At 37.3% G+C, this 16825-nt stretch overlaps 1 protein-coding gene across 5 annotated transcripts in view; it reads left to right on the forward strand.

Moving 5' to 3' along the window:
- Nucleotides 1–16825, forward strand: part of INTS12 (integrator complex subunit 12) — a 26175-nt gene continuing 9350 nt past the window's right edge. Inside the window, exons 1-6 of one of the 5 annotated variants that reach the window (XM_021676386.2) lie at nucleotides 24–52; nucleotides 488–692; nucleotides 8580–8744; nucleotides 12363–12479; nucleotides 14546–14733; nucleotides 15893–16052. In XM_021676386.2, coding sequence (XP_021532061.1) covers nucleotides 684–692; nucleotides 8580–8744; nucleotides 12363–12479; nucleotides 14546–14733; nucleotides 15893–16052 — 639 coding nt within the window. In that variant the 5' untranslated portion in view covers nucleotides 24–52; nucleotides 488–683. Of the gene's footprint in view, nucleotides 53–487; nucleotides 783–8579; nucleotides 8785–12362; nucleotides 12516–14545; nucleotides 14734–15892; nucleotides 16053–16825 lie in introns of those variants that run through there. The other 4 variants (XM_021676384.2, XM_064384037.1, XM_021676385.2 and 1 more) reach the window with 4 other exon arrangements.

The following is a 16825-nucleotide window of genomic DNA, read 5'->3' on the forward strand; positions in this document are numbered from 1 at the left end:
GTTTCCGAAGAGGCCACCTGGACCCGACGGATCGGCAGGGCGGGGCGGAACGGTGAGTTGTGCTGAGCGACTGTGCTCCCTGCAGCCTCCTGGAGGCTCGAGACCCCCGCCCCCCAACCCCGCTCTAGGGGCGAGGTGGGAAAGTAGCTACGTGGGGTATTAGTTTCGCTCCTCCAGGGGAAACATCGTAATTTGCGGGCGGTTGCGTGCCCTAGACTAACTGCTCTCCTCTTTCAGTGAGGACTGGGCTTCCTCCGAGGGAGTTGCCGGCCGGGGCATGCGGACTGAGGATATTTGTAGGTTTAGGGACTAGGGACTTGGAACCCTGCCTCGGACTTTGTTAGAGGGTTTTTGTGACTTCTCTACGTAGCTCCCTCTTTGTCTTTCATCTTTTTGGCTCCCCTGTCAAGGACCATCCCTCATTCTAGGCCTTCGGTGTGTCGTGCTTTGATCAAAGGATTGACATTCCTTTTCTGTTTGCTGTCAGCTTTCAGCCACTTGATTGATTTGGAATCGGAGCCTTTTCTCCTGCGATTCCAGGTGTCCCTGAGGTATCTGTTATCCAGAACCAAGAACTCAGTGGAGGAATGAAAACGGCAGCATCTTTAAAAGAATGTTTATTGGAAGGAGTTGCAAGAGCTTGCGAAGTCATGAAGGAAAAAAATTTTTAGAGCCATTTTGAAATGGAAATGGTAATACTGCACTCTGTGTGAATAGATTCAGTTTCCTTCATCTGGGGCACAAGCATATGATCAACTTTGGACTTCTTTTGAGATTGGCAGGTAGGGTGAAAAACAGATCTAGGGGAAATCACATATTTATGTATGAATGCCCAATTTAGGTTGGAGAGGTCACAGAAGCCTCATAAGGTGACATTCACCCAAACCTAGTTCATTCATTCAATAAATATTTTTGAGCCCTTATTAAGTTTGAAGCACTAGGGACATAACAGTGAACAAAACAAGTTCCTGCTCTCGTGAAGTTTACAGTCCAGTAGGACTAATGAATTTAAACAAGCCAGGTGAAAGATTATGAAAGTGTTACAGTTAGGAGCATTGTCCTACAAGTCCCCAGTCATCAAAGAGGTGATTGTCTTCCTTTGCTTTTGCTTTTTGATGTTTGCAGGTTTTTTTGTGGGGGTAGGGGTGAGTTACTTTTGTGGTTTTTGCTAAAGGGACCTTGGAAATGGCTACAATTGTGTAGATGGAGACATAAGACCACTATATTTTGATCACTTAATTCCAGTAATTCTATAGCTACTATTTTTGTGGTACTTTGCAGACTGGCAAAGAGATAGGCAAAAAGCTATATATAGATTCTGCCCTTAAAATACTCAGAGTTTTATAGGGAACATAACACTTGTGCCAAAAAAAAAAAAAAAAATGCTTCAAGGTAGAAAGTTGCAGTACCATGAAAAAGCACTATGAGTTATCCTTGAAGGGAGAAACTATTAACAGGATTTGGGGTGGAGAGGGGCACAACAGCTGTCAGTAAAGTCTTCATGAGAAGTAGTATTTGAACAGGTCTTGATAGGATGTAGAAATATAAAAATGAGTAAAAAGCTTCCCAGACAAAAAAATAAGAGTGGGAAGGCCAGCTAGCTATTAGGCAGATCTGGGGATGATAAATGATGATTTTTGTGCCAATTACTGAATCTTCTTAAATGCTAGGTGAAGAAATTTGGGCTTTATTTTGAAGGTGATAGAAAGCCCTAACTTCTTAGCATGAACTTTGTGTGTGTGTGTGTGAAAAAGAAGAAAACTGGGTTTCGGGAAAATTAGTATGGCAACAATGTTGAAGTCAAGGAAAATAACATGGTTATTGCCATAGGTCAAATAAGTTAATAAAAACTGAATTTCAGTAGTAGCTGTTCAAGTGAAAAGTAGGACAAGTGTGAAAAATTTTGCTGTCAAAATCCACAGGAGAGGCCTGCTGATTATTTGACTATAAGGAGTAGGGAAGGACTCGGTGAAGGAAAGACTTGGGTCTCAGACCCGACTAACAGAAAGTTGTGTCATTCGTTGAAAGTAAGAGCAGGACAAGGAACTTTTCGGGAAGCTAATCAGAATCTCAATTCTAGTTATAACTGAATTTGAGATGCCATTAAGGAACCAGATAGACACATACACTAAGCATTTGGAAACATGAGATTTAAATTTAAAAGATTTGGCTTGCATTTGTAATCCTAGCACTTTGGGAAGACACAACAGGAGGATTGCTTGAGCCCAGGAGTTTTAGACCAGATAAGAACAACATAGTGAGACCCTGTCTCTACAAAAACTTAAAAAAAAAGATTAGCTGGGCGTGGGTATGGTGGTGCATGCCTGTAGTCCTAGCTGCTTGGGAGGCTGAGGCAGAAGGATCACTTGAGCCCAGGAGTTCGAGGCTGCAGTGAGCCATGATCTCAGTGCACTCCAACCTGGGTGACAGAGCAAGACCACATCTCAAAAAAAAAGAAGAGAGAGAGAGAGATTATAGTTGAGGTAAAACATATTAAATCATCTGCCCAGAGATGATAGTTGAAAACCTGATGAGTGTTAAGATTACCAAGAGGAAACTGCTAGCAGAACTAAGAAAATAGCCAAGGACAAATACTTGGGCAATACCAAAAGCAACAAAGATCAGAAGATAAGCCAAAGAAAGAGTAGTGAGAGATAGAAGAGGACAAGCAGAAAATTTGAGTGTAACAGAACTCAAGGGAGGAGAAAGTTTTATGAAATTGGAAGTAGATAACAAGTATTTACTTGGCCGACATTTACTGTTATCTGCTGTTTTCCAAGAACTCTGCCAGACAGGGGTTACAGCAGTAGGTAAAACCAATCCACTGCCTGCCTACATGGAACTTAAATTCTATTTAGAAAGAAAGATTATTTACATAATTAACAGTGTGATTAATATTACAAATAAGTACAGAATGGTTTTGAACTATATAATGGTAAAACTAATTTTGTTGAGGGAATGTGCAGGAAAAACTGAAACTTCAGAGGTGACTTAAGATGGAGGTGGGGGTGGCACTCTTTCTACTGAAGTGCTAAGGTAAGAAAGAGTATCTTGGAGGACTTGAAATAAGTCAGATAGCTATAACACAGAGTGGGAATGGCCTGAGATACTACGTAACATCTAATAAGTGTGAACTATGTGCCAGGTACTGTTGTAACTGCTTTATGTGTTACCAGATCATATAGAGCAATGGTCCCCAACCTTTTTGGCACCAGGGACCAGTATCATGGAAGGCAATTTGTCCATGGACCCTGGGAGTTGTGGGGAGGTGGGGTGGTGTAGGTATGGTTTCAGGATGGTTCAGTGAATTACATTTATTGTGCACTTTATTTCTATTATTATTATTACATTGTAATAGATAATAAAATAATTAGACAACTCACCATAATTTAGAATCAGTGGGAACCTTGAGCTTGCTTTCCTGCAGCTAGACAGTTTGATCTGAGGGTGATGGGGGAAACTGTGATGGATCATCAGGCATTAGATTCTCATAAGGAGCACACAACCTAGATCACTGACATGTTCAGTTCACAAGAGGTTTCGCATTCCTATGAGAATCTAATTCTACCACTGATCTGACAGGCGACAGAGCTCAGGTGGCAATGCAAGTGATGAGGAGCGGCTGTAAATACAAATGAAGCTTCACTTGCTTGCCTGCTGCTCACTTACCGCTGCATGGCCTGGAGGTTAGGGACCTCTGATGTAGAGAATTAGAGACCTTGTTAAGAATCTTATTCTTTAACCTTTGGATTGTAAGAAGTGATAAAAGGATTTTAAGCAAGTGAGTGATATGAAAAGGTTTAGAGGATGACAAGAGTGATTGTGGAGAGACTGATTAAGCTATTGCAGTGGGTCAGAAAATAGATGATGATAGATTGGTCGAAGGTGATGGTAGTAAGGATTGAAAAGGGTGGATAGATTTGAGATATGTTTAAGAGGTTTGGTTATTGAATTGGGGGTGGGAATTAAGGAAGTAGGAAGAGTTAAAGCTGCTTCCGAGTTACTGGCTTGGGCATTAGGGTAAATATCATTTGAAAAAGGGATTACTGGAGGAAGAACTGGTTAGGAGAAAACGGAAGAGTGTATGAGTGGCTCTGTTGGAGACATGTTCAATAGGAGGCACCGACGAGATATCCATGTCAACCTGGCAGTTGGATCTTGGGAGAGAGGCATAGACTACAGAGATATATTTGTAATCACTGGCAAAAGACTATATGTATATCAAATTGTCTGGGGCAATAACTCCCAAACTTTAGAGTAGGTAGAATTGCCTGGAAGGTTTAATACAGATTTCTGGACCCTACTCCTGGAGTTTTTTCTTCAGTAGGCCTAGGAATGGAGACCAAGAGTTTGCATTTCTGAGTTCTGACGTGACCCCTATGCTGCTGACCCAGAGAACACATTTTTAGAAGAAGATATAGAACAAGTCAAGGAGAGACCCAGAACCTAGCATTGAGGATCTCATTTTGAATTGGATAGGAGGAACCTACAAAGATAACTGACAAAGGAGTAGGAGGGAAAATTAGATGTATTAGGTTTACCTGACAGAGGCTGCGAATGACTCGTGAGAGCATTTTTATGGAATAGTGGGGACAAAGGCCAAATTGCAAGAATTGCTGTGTAAATAGAAAAAATGAAGAAAAAGAGTACAGAAGTAGATGATTTCTGAGAAAGTTTTGTCATAAAAGAGAAAAGATAGAAGATGTTTGAATTTATTTAAATGTCAATGAAAAGATGCCAGTAGAAAAGGCTGAAAAAAAAAGATATGGTAAATAATTCATAGGTCAAAGTTTGAGAGATGACAAGAAGAGATAGGATCAAATCTAGGTGACATAGCATAGAGAGCTGCCTTCTGCTTTTTTATGAGATGGGAAAGAGGAAAGGATGGGTGCAAGTAAATTTGTAGATGTGCTGGAAGGAAATTTACTTAATTACTCTCTGACAGCTTCTCTTTTTTTTGTGAAGTAGGTGAGGCCATCCATTGAAACACAGAAGCAATTTTAAAAGAAAATAGAGAAAGTATAACTGATCTTTGCAGAAAATACGGAAGTGAGTTGACCAGAGAATCGTGAGGGAATTGCCAAGTTGTCTCAATGCCAAGCTGAGATTGGTGATTCTGAAGATACAGAGTGTATATGTTTTCCTTCAGTTGGACTTAGAGTTTGGGTGCAGGCAGAGAGAGAAAATGGCTAGCAGGGTGGATGTCTATAAAATAGGTAAAACTGTAAGGCTTTCAGGTGCCTAGAGTACTGAAAGAGTTATTGAAAGGTTGGACGACAGGATGAGCTGAACAGGAAGTAAAATGGCATCCTGCAATAAATCAAGGATCATAAGAGATAGAGAGAAAGATCATTGTTTAGTAATGGGGATTTCTGTGTTATATGCATTTGACACAGCTAATTCCTAGTATCACCTAAGAATTCACTCCTATCAATAATACTACTACCACTTCCCTAGGTCATTGAAAGTTTGAAGTGGTAAATATTAATTTTCTCACATTCTTCTTTTTTTAAAGCAACACCTACGTTTCAAAATGAAACCTGCTTTTAATATATTAAATTTCTTTCATGTATACATTTTTCTTTCATATACACACACACAGGACTTTGTGTTTTCTAGAACCCTAATCCATAGTAAGAATGATATGGCTCTTTTACAGTCTGTTTTGGCCATGGGTTTAGGAATATACAGGAAAGAAATTATATGGAAGTAACGTGATTTGGTGTAACTCCAGGAAAATATTTTTGTATATATAGATCAACACAGTTACACAGAAATTAGAGAAGGCAACAAAAAAGGGGGAGTAATAGTAAGATAGAAGACTAAAACATTAAATATAAACCACATAACAATGAGTTTTTTATTTTAGGCTCAGCTACTGTTTTCTGTTTGGTGAGGAAACAAAAAGGCCAAGAGGGTGCCAGTAAGGAGAAAGCAGAAGGGGCAAGAAATTGGAGGCTTCTGTAATAAAGAGCAAGTAGAATGAGAATACAGAAATGAATACATAAGTACAGAAGAAAGATTGACTTGGTACCTTGAAGGGATCCCTGGGTTAAGGCAGTGGAAGAGACAGAGTAATGGAAGATTGTAGTCAAAAAGGAGAATTGATTGTAATAAAAGAGGAGAATAGTTGTGGCAAGTTTTAGATTTCACTGGCTGAAGATAAAGCTCCTTGAGGTTCAAGATCAATTATATACATACACTAGTATCACTCTGTATGTGAATAGATTTTTTTTAAATAAATAAGTAGAACTGGGTGTGGTGGCTCATGCCTGTAATCCCAGCACTTTGGGAGGCCGAGGTGGGTGGATCACAAAGTCAGAAATTCGAGACCAGCCTGACCAACATGGTGAAACCCCATCTATACTAAAAATACAAAAATTAGCCAGGTGTGGTAGCACGCACCTGCAATCCCAGCTACTTAGGAGTCTGAGGCAGGAGAATTGCTTGAACCCGGGAGGCAGAGGCTGCAGTGAGCCAAGATCCTGCCACTGCACTCCAGCTTTTGTGACATAGTGAGACTCCATCTCAAAAACAAATAAATAAATAGAAATAAATTTAAAAATTAATATTTTCCCCCTGCATTCCACTGTGGGGACCAGTGAGCCAGAAGACCTTGTTAGTAATTTAGGGCAGGGGTACAAAGTCTGTTAAGTTTTAAAATGGCAAAATTGCATAAAAAGAACTGACTCCAGGGTTCCAGCTGGAATGTTGGTGTTGATGACTTCCATAGTCTTGTAATCTAGGTGCTGACTCTTATCATCTAATCTGTAATGCAAAGCTTTTACCTGTAGTTGTAGAAATACATAGCAATAAATACTTGGCTTTCATTTTTTCAGCATGAAAATTTCAAGTAATGGTTTTTCTAATATATTACAAGGATTATTTTAGGTGTCAACCCTTTAATCAGTACCCAATAAAATAAGTTGTTTTATAACAATCTGGATAAGTAAACTGCTATTCCCATTACCTAGATGAAATGAGATCAGTAGAAAGATTAGTAAACTGTCACAGGAGTGGAGTTTAAAGAAAAAAAAAGATTAGGCTGTTACTCTTGTATATGCTGAAGGAATGGCACATTTACCCTTTTAATCATGGAAATTTTATTGAGGAGCTATTTTTTCCTCAAAATATACATGGTGACCAGCCCCATGAGTAAATTTTAAATTAACTTTTCTGTACCTGTTATTAGGTAGAGGTGATGTATGTAATGATATAATTTTAAGAAGTGATAGAGGCTGCTTTTCAATTTTGTTAAATTCTTACAACAGTTTGAGATAAGGTTATTTTTTCATTATAGTACGGGCCTTTGGACTCCTTTTCTTGGGTGATTCAGATGATATTTTAGTAAAGTACAGAATTCGACAATAATTTTGAAGTTATCAGGTAGATAACTAATACCTTCCTGAAAACTTTTTTTTAAAAAGCCTAGAGATGTGTATGTGTGCTTCTTGTCAGATGTGGAGAGGGATGAGGAGTGAAGTTGGAGGGGAAGGAACAAACAAAATCCATTTCAGACGTGCTTTCATGTGCCAGGATTCAACCTACAGCAAGTTTTAATGGTGTTATAAACCCCTGAAAATGGGAGATAACTGTGGAATTGCTGACAGTTCCCTAACTAGCAGTGCAAGTCTGTTGCATTATTATAATATTAACCTCAAGGATAGAAGAAGATTTCAAGCTATAATATATTGATCAAAGGATTGAACACAAAGAATACATTCTTATTCTGATAATTTCTTGCCTGGAGAGGTCTTTGAAAAAGTGACAACCAGAAGCAGAACCACATGATAGCATTGGTATTAACTAAAAACAAAACTTTTTAATGTGGAATTTCACAAGCCTTTGATGTATATCTTTATCCATCTTGGCTATTTTTAAGCTCCTTAGGACACAAAGCATCATAGGCACGCTCTGTGTGTGTGTGTGTGTCCACATGCGTGTTTTAAGTAGATATGATATTACCCCTCAGAGACCTTACTTTTAAAAATAGGTTAATGCATGAGCTACCACAATCTAAATGTGATTAAATAAGGTTAGCATTAATATTTTTGAGACATTAAGAGTTGAAGTAAAAGCGGCAGCAGTGACCCTGATAGCTAATCACTTAACACACCTTTTCACCACTGCCCTCTTGTGATACCCCTTACACACACGCACAAACACGTCAACACTATCTTTATTTGTGTTATGGAAATAAAGTTTGAGAGAAGAAATTTCAATACAGAGTAAACTTGACCTACACACATCAAGTTCTATGTACTGAAACTGTAAAGTGTATCTTTTAAAACAGCTAGGAAGGAGTTCTGGGGCAGGGAGAAGCCTACGTGCATTTAAAACTTTCCCATTGAGATAGATACACAGAAAACTGATAATGCTAGTTGTTTCAGGGGGAAGAAACTAGATAATGACTGTCAGGAATAAGAAGGAAGTTTACTTTTATCTGTAATCACTTTTTGGTAATATTAAATTTTGTGTCATGCATATTATTGTCTATTATAAATAAAAACCAAAAGTAAAACTTTGACTTACGTAATTGTGCATTGTCTTCTAAGTTACTTCCTCTTTTTTTCCTTCAGGTGTTTGCAATGGCTGCTACTGTGAACTTGGAACTTGATCCCATTTTTTTGAAAGCACTAGGTTTCTTACATTCAAAGAGTAAAGATTCTGCTGAAAAGCTAAAAGCGCTGCTTGATGAATCTTTGGCTCGGGGCATTGATTCCAGTTACCGTCCATCTCAAAAGGTACCTCCATGAAGAAAAAGCTTGGAGAGAGTTTTGTAAGGCATGTAGTAGTACATTGATAAAATATGTAACAAAACAGTCTCAGCTGAAATAATCTTTCCGTGTGGCACAAAGTAATTATATTCTTTATTTTTCTTTCTTTCCTTAAAATTTTCAGAGAACTGTTACACCACATAGAAAAATTGACTTCAATTTCAGATTTTTTATGATCAGAATTTTTTTTTAAGTTGCTGAATGTAACCAAAACTTGCTTCTAATTATTCTCTAACGTTTTAAGGATTAAAAAAAAAATAAAAGGACAGATTTTCCAACAAAATAAATTGAATATGGGTAGGAAAATTTAAGAGAAAAGGAGATATGGATGAACTTGGAGAACTATGTAACTTTTATCTTGATAATAACAAAGTAGCCAATGGCAGCTTTATGTGAAGAGAATATACGTTTTGAAACCACACATACCCGTTTTAAATCCCACTTGTGTCTTATAATTGTGTGATGATAATAGACAACATATCTTGATGTCCCAGGCACTTTTCTGAGTAGTTTATGTGAAAAATTAATTTTAATTATAATGATCCTTTAAGATAGATACTTTTTTTTTCATTTTACGTAAGGAAACTGAGGTATGTAGTAACTTCATTTCACCTAGTATCTGTTTGTTGGTAAAATGGGGATAATAAGGACTACTTTGCAGAGTTGTAAAAATGGAAGGAGATACAGTAAACAAGTCAGCCTGGTACATAATAGGCTGTCAGTGAATGACAACTCTTATTATATTTCCTAATACCTACTAAGATATTCTTTTGAATTCTTCTAAGCTCTGGCCCTGAAACTCCAAATCACTCAGGTCTGTGGACCTAAGTACCAAACCGAAAAGGAGAAAATAGAACATGACTAGCTCAAGTCTAACCAGCATCTGAAGCTCAAGAGAGGATCAAGTCCCAGGCTCAGAACCCAAGTAATCGCTGGCATTTTGTCCCCAGCTACCTTTCAACACTAGGTCTAGTACTCTGAAGCCTTTTTATTGTACTTTGAATAGCAGAAACATTGTGACTTCATTTCTTCCATCCATTCTTATTCCAGTAGGTTTGTGAGTTCAGACTGAGCAAATCAATACAGGCTGGTCTCAAACTCCTGGACTCAAGAAATCTGTCTAGTTTGGCTTCCCAAAGTTCTGGGATTACAGGCATGAGCAACCATGTCTGGCCCACAACATACTTTTAAGTTTAATCTGCATTATTAACATTTTCTTCAACACTTTGCTAAGTCTACACCAGTGGTCAACAGACTCTATAAAGAGCCAAATTTGTGGGCCAGATGGTCTCTGTTGCAACTATTTAATTCTGCAATGGTAATGTGAAAGCAGCCATACATTATACATAAATGAATGGTGTGGCTGTGTTCTAATATAACTGTTTATAAAACCTATTTATAGGCCTCAGTTTGCTAACCCATTGTCTAAGCAGTGGGCACAATAATATATCAAGCCCTGCCACCATTAGGTCAGATTCTTCCTTTCCTTTCTTTTCCTCCTCAGAGGTAATCACTATTCTGAAATTCATGTGTATTATTTCCATTTATACTTTTGTACTTTTGCATATTATCACGGTAAAATGAAATGCATCAGCTGCTTTAGTTTTATTTAGAATAGGGGGGAGTGCCCCCCTTTTTAGGGAGGGGGTTTTCCAAGGAGCTGCCATATGCATAAACAAGTTTATGCATACTATTAATAATAATAAATAACAAGTTATCTATATCAGCAAAGCTATAATACATGAAGAAGGAATTGAAGTTTTAAACAGAATGAAAAGACTAGCCACACACTGAGAGAAAATATTTGCCAATCATATATCTGATAAAGGCCTTGTACCCAAAATCTATGAAGAACTCTTAAACCCAATAATGAAACAAACATTCATTTTTTTTAATATGGGCAAAATATGTTATCAAATAGTTTACCAAAGAAGATATATGTATGCCAAATGAACACTTGAAAAAATGCTCAACATCATTAGCCATTGGGGAAATGTAAATTAAATCTACGATGAGATACCACTACATACTTACTAGAACATCTACAATTTTAAAAGACTAGCCATACCAAGTATTAGTGAGGTTGGGAAGGAACTGGAACTCTCAGATACGCTTGGTAGAATTTTAAAATGGTACTACCACAGTTTGGCAATTTTTAAGAAATTAAACACAGGGCCGGGCGCGGTGGCTCACACCTGTAATCCCAGCACTTTGGGAGGCCGAGGCGGGTGGATCACGAGGTCAAGAGATCGAGACCATCCTGGTCAACATGGCGAAACCCCGTCTCTACTAAAAATACAAAAAATTAGCTGGGCACGGTGGCGCGTGCCTGTAATCCCAGCTACTCAGGAGGCTGAGGCAGGAGAATTGCCTGAACCCAGGAGGCGGAGGTTGCGGTAAGCCGAGATCATGCCATTGCACTCCAGCCTGGGTAACAAGAGCGAAACTCCGTTTCAAAAAAAAAAGAAATTAAACACATTATTACTAAAGAAAAAAATGTTTTAGTGGGGTTCTAAAATAGAAGTTTATCTCATAAAGAACATACAAAATTAGTTGTGATTAAAAATGCTTACCATATAACCCACTCCTAGATATTTATTCTAGAGAAGTAAAAACATAGGTATGTACAAATACTTGTACATGAATATTCGTAACAGCTTTATTTCTAATAGTCCCAAACTGTAGACAACCCAAATATCCACCAATAGGTAAATTGATAAATAAATTGTGATATATTCATTCAATGGAATATTATTCAGCAATAAGAAGGAATGAACTATTGATACACTTAACAACATGGATGAATCTCAAAAGAAATATTCTAAGTAAAAGAAGCCAGACAAAACAAGAGTACATACTATATGATTCCATTTATATAAATTTCTAGGAAATGCAAACTAATCTATTGTTTCAGAAAACAAATAAGCGATTGCTTGAGGATGGGAGACATATTTTCTCTAGGGTGTATACCTGTAAGAGGGTAATAACAAAGGGCCACAAGGAAATTTGGAGGGGCGATACATATGTTCATTATGCTGATTGCAGTGATAGTGTCACAGATGTATACATATGTCAAAACTTTGAAATTTTGCACTTTAAGTAAGTGCAGTTTGGGCTGGCCGTGGTGGCTCACTTCTGTAATCCCAGTACTTGGGGAGGCTGAACGGGTGGTTCATCTGAGGTCAGGAGTTCGAGACCAGCCTGGCCAACATAGTGAAGCCCCGTCTCTACTGAAAATACAGAAATTAGCAGGGTGTGGTGGCACACCTGTAGTCCCAAATACTTGGGAGGCTGAGGAAGGAGAATTGCTTGAACCCAAGAGGCAGAGGTTGCAGTGAGTCAAAACTGTGCCACTGCACTCCATTCCACTCTGTTGCCACTCCAGGGCAACAGAGACTCCATCTCAAAAAAAAAAGGTACAGTTTGTATATCAATTATTTCTCAATGAAGCTATTTAGCTATTTAAGAAAGGAATATTATTTTGGTTATAATGAAATGTCTTAATTTTTAACTGAAAATTGTTTTGATCTATTTTTTATGATTAGTCTGAATATTTAATTACTGGCATCTTTTTTAATCTTTTAGGATGTGGAGCCACCCAAAATTTCAAGCACAAAAAACATTTCCGTCAAGCAAGAGCCCAAAATATCATCCAGTCTTCCTTCTGGCAATAATAATGGCAAGGCCCTCACAACTGAAAAGGTAAAGAAGGAAGCTGAAAAGAGACCTGTTGATAAAGTAAGATTTTGTTTTAATCTTGTTAAAAGAAAAAAAGTAAGTTAGTTGTTCCATAGGCAGAAAGAAACAATGTTTTATGCCTGTTTCTTTTACATAATAATAGGTATAGATATATAGTAATCATCACTCAGTGAATATATATTGATAGCTATAGATTTTGACTTTTCGAAAAATGAGTAAAATTTACAAATTTTAAAGTAAAATGGTTAAAAGTTGTTATCAGTAAATATTTGAGCCCTGAGGAGTATAGTAATTTTGAGTGTAAACTTTACTCTATGACTCAGAGATCCTAGATGGAACAGTTTTTGAGAAGGAAAGATGGTTACACTTTGGGAGGCCGACGCAGGTAGATTGCTTGAGCTCAGGAGTTCAAGATCAGCCTGGGCAACATGGTGAAACCTCATCTCTACAAAAAATACAAAACTCAGCTGGGCATGGTGGCACGCACCTGTAGTCCCAGTTATTTGGGGGCCAGGGGGTTGAGAGAATTGCTTAAGCCCAGGAGGCAGAGATTGCAGTGAGTGAAGTTTGTGCCACTGCACTCCAGCTTGGGTGACAGAGTGAGGTGCTGTCTCAAAAAAAAACTAAAGCAAGAAAGAAAAGTAGGAAAAAGTATACATATAAATGACTAAACATAAACTTTATAGAATGGCATGCACCTAAACGGGGCCAAAGATAGTTCTTGGATTGTCTATTTTTAGATAATTTCTACAAATAGCAATTAAGATTATAGTAATTAGGAAAAAAATACATTTAAAACTTATCTTCAGTAACCCTTGCCCTCAGGATGAACTGTATTATCCTGTATGTTTTCATACTTTTGCTAAATAGTGGCTATTCATAAACTATGTTATATTATTTCTCTGCTTTTAGATTTACATAAATGAGGCTGGGCACTGTAGCTCATGCCTGTAATCCCAGCACTTTGGGAGGCTGAGGCAGGAGGATCACTTGAGATCAGAAGTTTGAGACTAGCCTGGCCAACATGGCAAAACCCCATTACTACTAAAAATAAAAAAAAATTAGCCAGATGTGGTGGCGCACACCTGTAGTTCCAGCTACTCAGGAGGCTGAGACATGAGAATGGCTTGAACCCAGGAGGCGGAGGTTGCAGTTAGCTGAGATTGCACCACTGTACTCCAGCCTGGGCGACACAGCAAGAATTTGTCTCAAAAAAATATGTAAATGATATCATATGGTGTGTGTGTATATATCCTTTGGTAACATTTTCTCCACTCAACTATGTGCTTTTGAAATTTATCTATATTGATGCATGTAGATCTAGATTTCTTTTAGCTACTATATAATACTTATTCTATAAATTAACCAGTTTATCATTCCCCTACTGATGTGCAATTAGATATTTCTCCTTTTGTTCTATTACAATGGCGTTTGAGTGAGCTACATTATATATATGTCATGTTAATAGTTTCTATAGGATGTATACTTATAAGTGGATGTAATAGGATATGACATCTTTAACATTACTGGGCATTGCCAAATTGCTATCAAAAATTGATGTACTAAATTTACACTCTCATCAACAACATATAAGAATTCCAAATTCCATATCTTACCAGACTTCTTCATTTTTGCCAATCTAATGGTCATATTAATATTTATACCTTAAAGAAGGGAATCTGAATTTGCTCTGAAGCAAATATGGTAATGTGTTAAGTCTATACGGTAGAAGTAAATCCATACTAGTAAGTCTGTACTGGTAAGGCTGTACTAGTATAAGTAAATCTGTCGAACTTCCAGAATTCTTTAATAGAAGAGTACAAAGTGAAATATAAATGTTAAACTGTTCTGATTTATTTATTTCTATCTTGCTGGTTTCATTTAATGTACTGATAAATTCGTTACAATTCTTCTACAGATCTTTAATGTGCACATTTGTCCCTAAATGTGTGACTATATCTGTAAAATGAGCTTGATCTTTGCCTACTGTCCTTCTTATTCATCTTTCAGTGACTTAAGGTTTATTCTACCACATTACTTTATTATTTTCTGATGCCTGCTTTTTATAGATGAAATCAGACGTCACTGAAGGAGTTGATATTCCAAAGAAACCTAGATTGGAGAAACCAGAGACACAGTCCTCTCCCATTACTGTCCAAACTAGCAAGGATTTAGCTATGGCTGACCTTTCCAGTTTTGAGGAGACCAGTGCTGATGATTTTGCCATGGAAATGGGATTGGCCTGCGTTGTTTGTAGGTAAGTTGTACCTTGCCACAGATTCTTTTGTTATTTTGTAAAGAACAGACAACCCCTTTCCACTCCCCAACCCCCCAAATCAGAACAATTGTTGCACATTTTCCATTTTGTTTTTATTATTTGGAACTGGGGTGAGATAAGTAGATGTCTTATGAACTGCCCATGTAACACCTTAACATATTGAAAATTGTCAACAATTTTGTCTTCCCAATTATGACTTTTAAATCTGTTATGCTATAGTAACATTTTCTGCATTTTTGTGTTCTAGAGGGAAAGCAATTATTATATTATGATATATATATATGATCATCTAAGGCTATGGTGATTGCTTTTTGTAGTGTTGGAATTTATACTTTTTTATACACATGTGGCTTCATTCTGTTAATCTGATCAGACATTTATTGAGCACCCTGTGTATACACAGTAATGTGCTAAGCACTGTGGATTATTAGGTCCAGTTCTCACCTTTAGGTAACTCATATTAATGAAGAACAACAATAACATATAGCTAACTAATGTAAGGGAAGTTAATAGAGATACATACAAAATGTTATGAGACTGTTGGAGGACTAGTCAGAGTCGACTACCTTCTGAGAGGAAGACAAAAATTATGATGAGAAATGACAAGGAGAAAATAGCCAAATTTAATTAAGGTATTCTATATGTTATTAATTGCTGACCAAAAGCTTTAAAAGTTTATGCTTTTGTGCATGCTATGTGTTGGGTTTGTTATTTTGCTCTTTGGGTTTCTGGGATTTTTTTTTTTCCTTTTTAATATACCAAACCTTACCAGAACAACCCTGAAATAACTTTTTTTTCTGAAACAGAGTCTCACTCTGTCACCAAGGCTGGAATGCAGTGGCATGATCTTGGCTCACTGCAGCCTCCATCTCCTGGGTTCAAGCGATTCTCCTGCCTCAGCCTCCCAAGTCGTGAGGATTACAGTCATGCACCACCTTGCCCAGCTAATTTTTGTATTTTTAGTAGAGACAAGGTTTCACCATGTCAGCCAGGCTGATCTTGAACACCTGACCTCAAATGATCTGCCGTCTCTGGCCTCTGGGATTGCAGGCATGAGCCACCATGCCCAGCCCCTGAAATAACTTTAAATTATTGCATTAAAAAAAGTAGTGTAATGTCTAATGGTATCTTTTCTTAGGCAAATGATGGTGGCATCTGGTAATCAATTAGTAGAATGTCAGGAGTGCCATAATCTCTACCACCGAGATTGCCATAAACCCCAGGTGACAGACAAGGAAGCAAATGACCCTCGCCTGGTGTGGTATTGTGCCCGATGCACCAGACAAATGAAAAGAATGGTAGGAATCATATTTTTCTTTATTTTAAACAGTCTGTCAATGTTTTTGTTGGTATGGTCTTTCAAAACAAATATTGGAATATTTAAGTTACTGAAAAAAATAAATAATATTAGCTGATTATTTAAATGTTTGTGTGTATAGTATTTATATTCGATTAATATTTCTATGCCTAATGACTAGACAATGTTATGTGCATTTTTCTCTGTTTAGTTTTTATCTAATTCTAATATAGATAAACAAGATTGGCGACACACAAATTATGAATATTTCTTACTAGTCTATCAATGTATTCATAAACATTTAAAAATAGCATGCAGCACTGAGAAGTGGTGAGATACAAAGCCCACTATTTGTTGAGGTCTGGTAAGGAAATACAGAAAATTCCTGAGTGAGCTTAAACCACCGAATGTCTAAGATGTGCACAGAGGCAATATTTATATGTATATATTTGTCTTTCCAGCTGTATTTCTCTATTGCTTAGTCTTTCCTTTTCATTGTCCTCAAGTGACCATTTATCTCATTCTTTCAATTTACTTTCTCTTTTTATTGTTTACTAACATACCTTCCTTTAATAGCATAGTGAAATGTCTTTTCATTTGTTATATTGGATAGTTTTCTAACTTTTATTCACTTATAAAATAGATAAACGATACAAGAAATTGCTATAATGTCCTATTCACCACTTCTCCCTCCCACTTCCATCTCTCGTCCCTGTCTTAAAATAGTGATTCTCAATTGAGGAGTTCTCATGTCTGTCAATCAAATGAGTTTCT

This window comes from Aotus nancymaae, unplaced genomic scaffold (assembly GCF_030222135.1).
Source record: "Aotus nancymaae isolate 86718 unplaced genomic scaffold, 86718_ANA_hifiasm-v0.15.2.pri h1tg000033l, whole genome shotgun sequence".
Lineage (NCBI taxonomy): Eukaryota > Metazoa > Chordata > Mammalia > Primates > Aotidae > Aotus > Aotus nancymaae.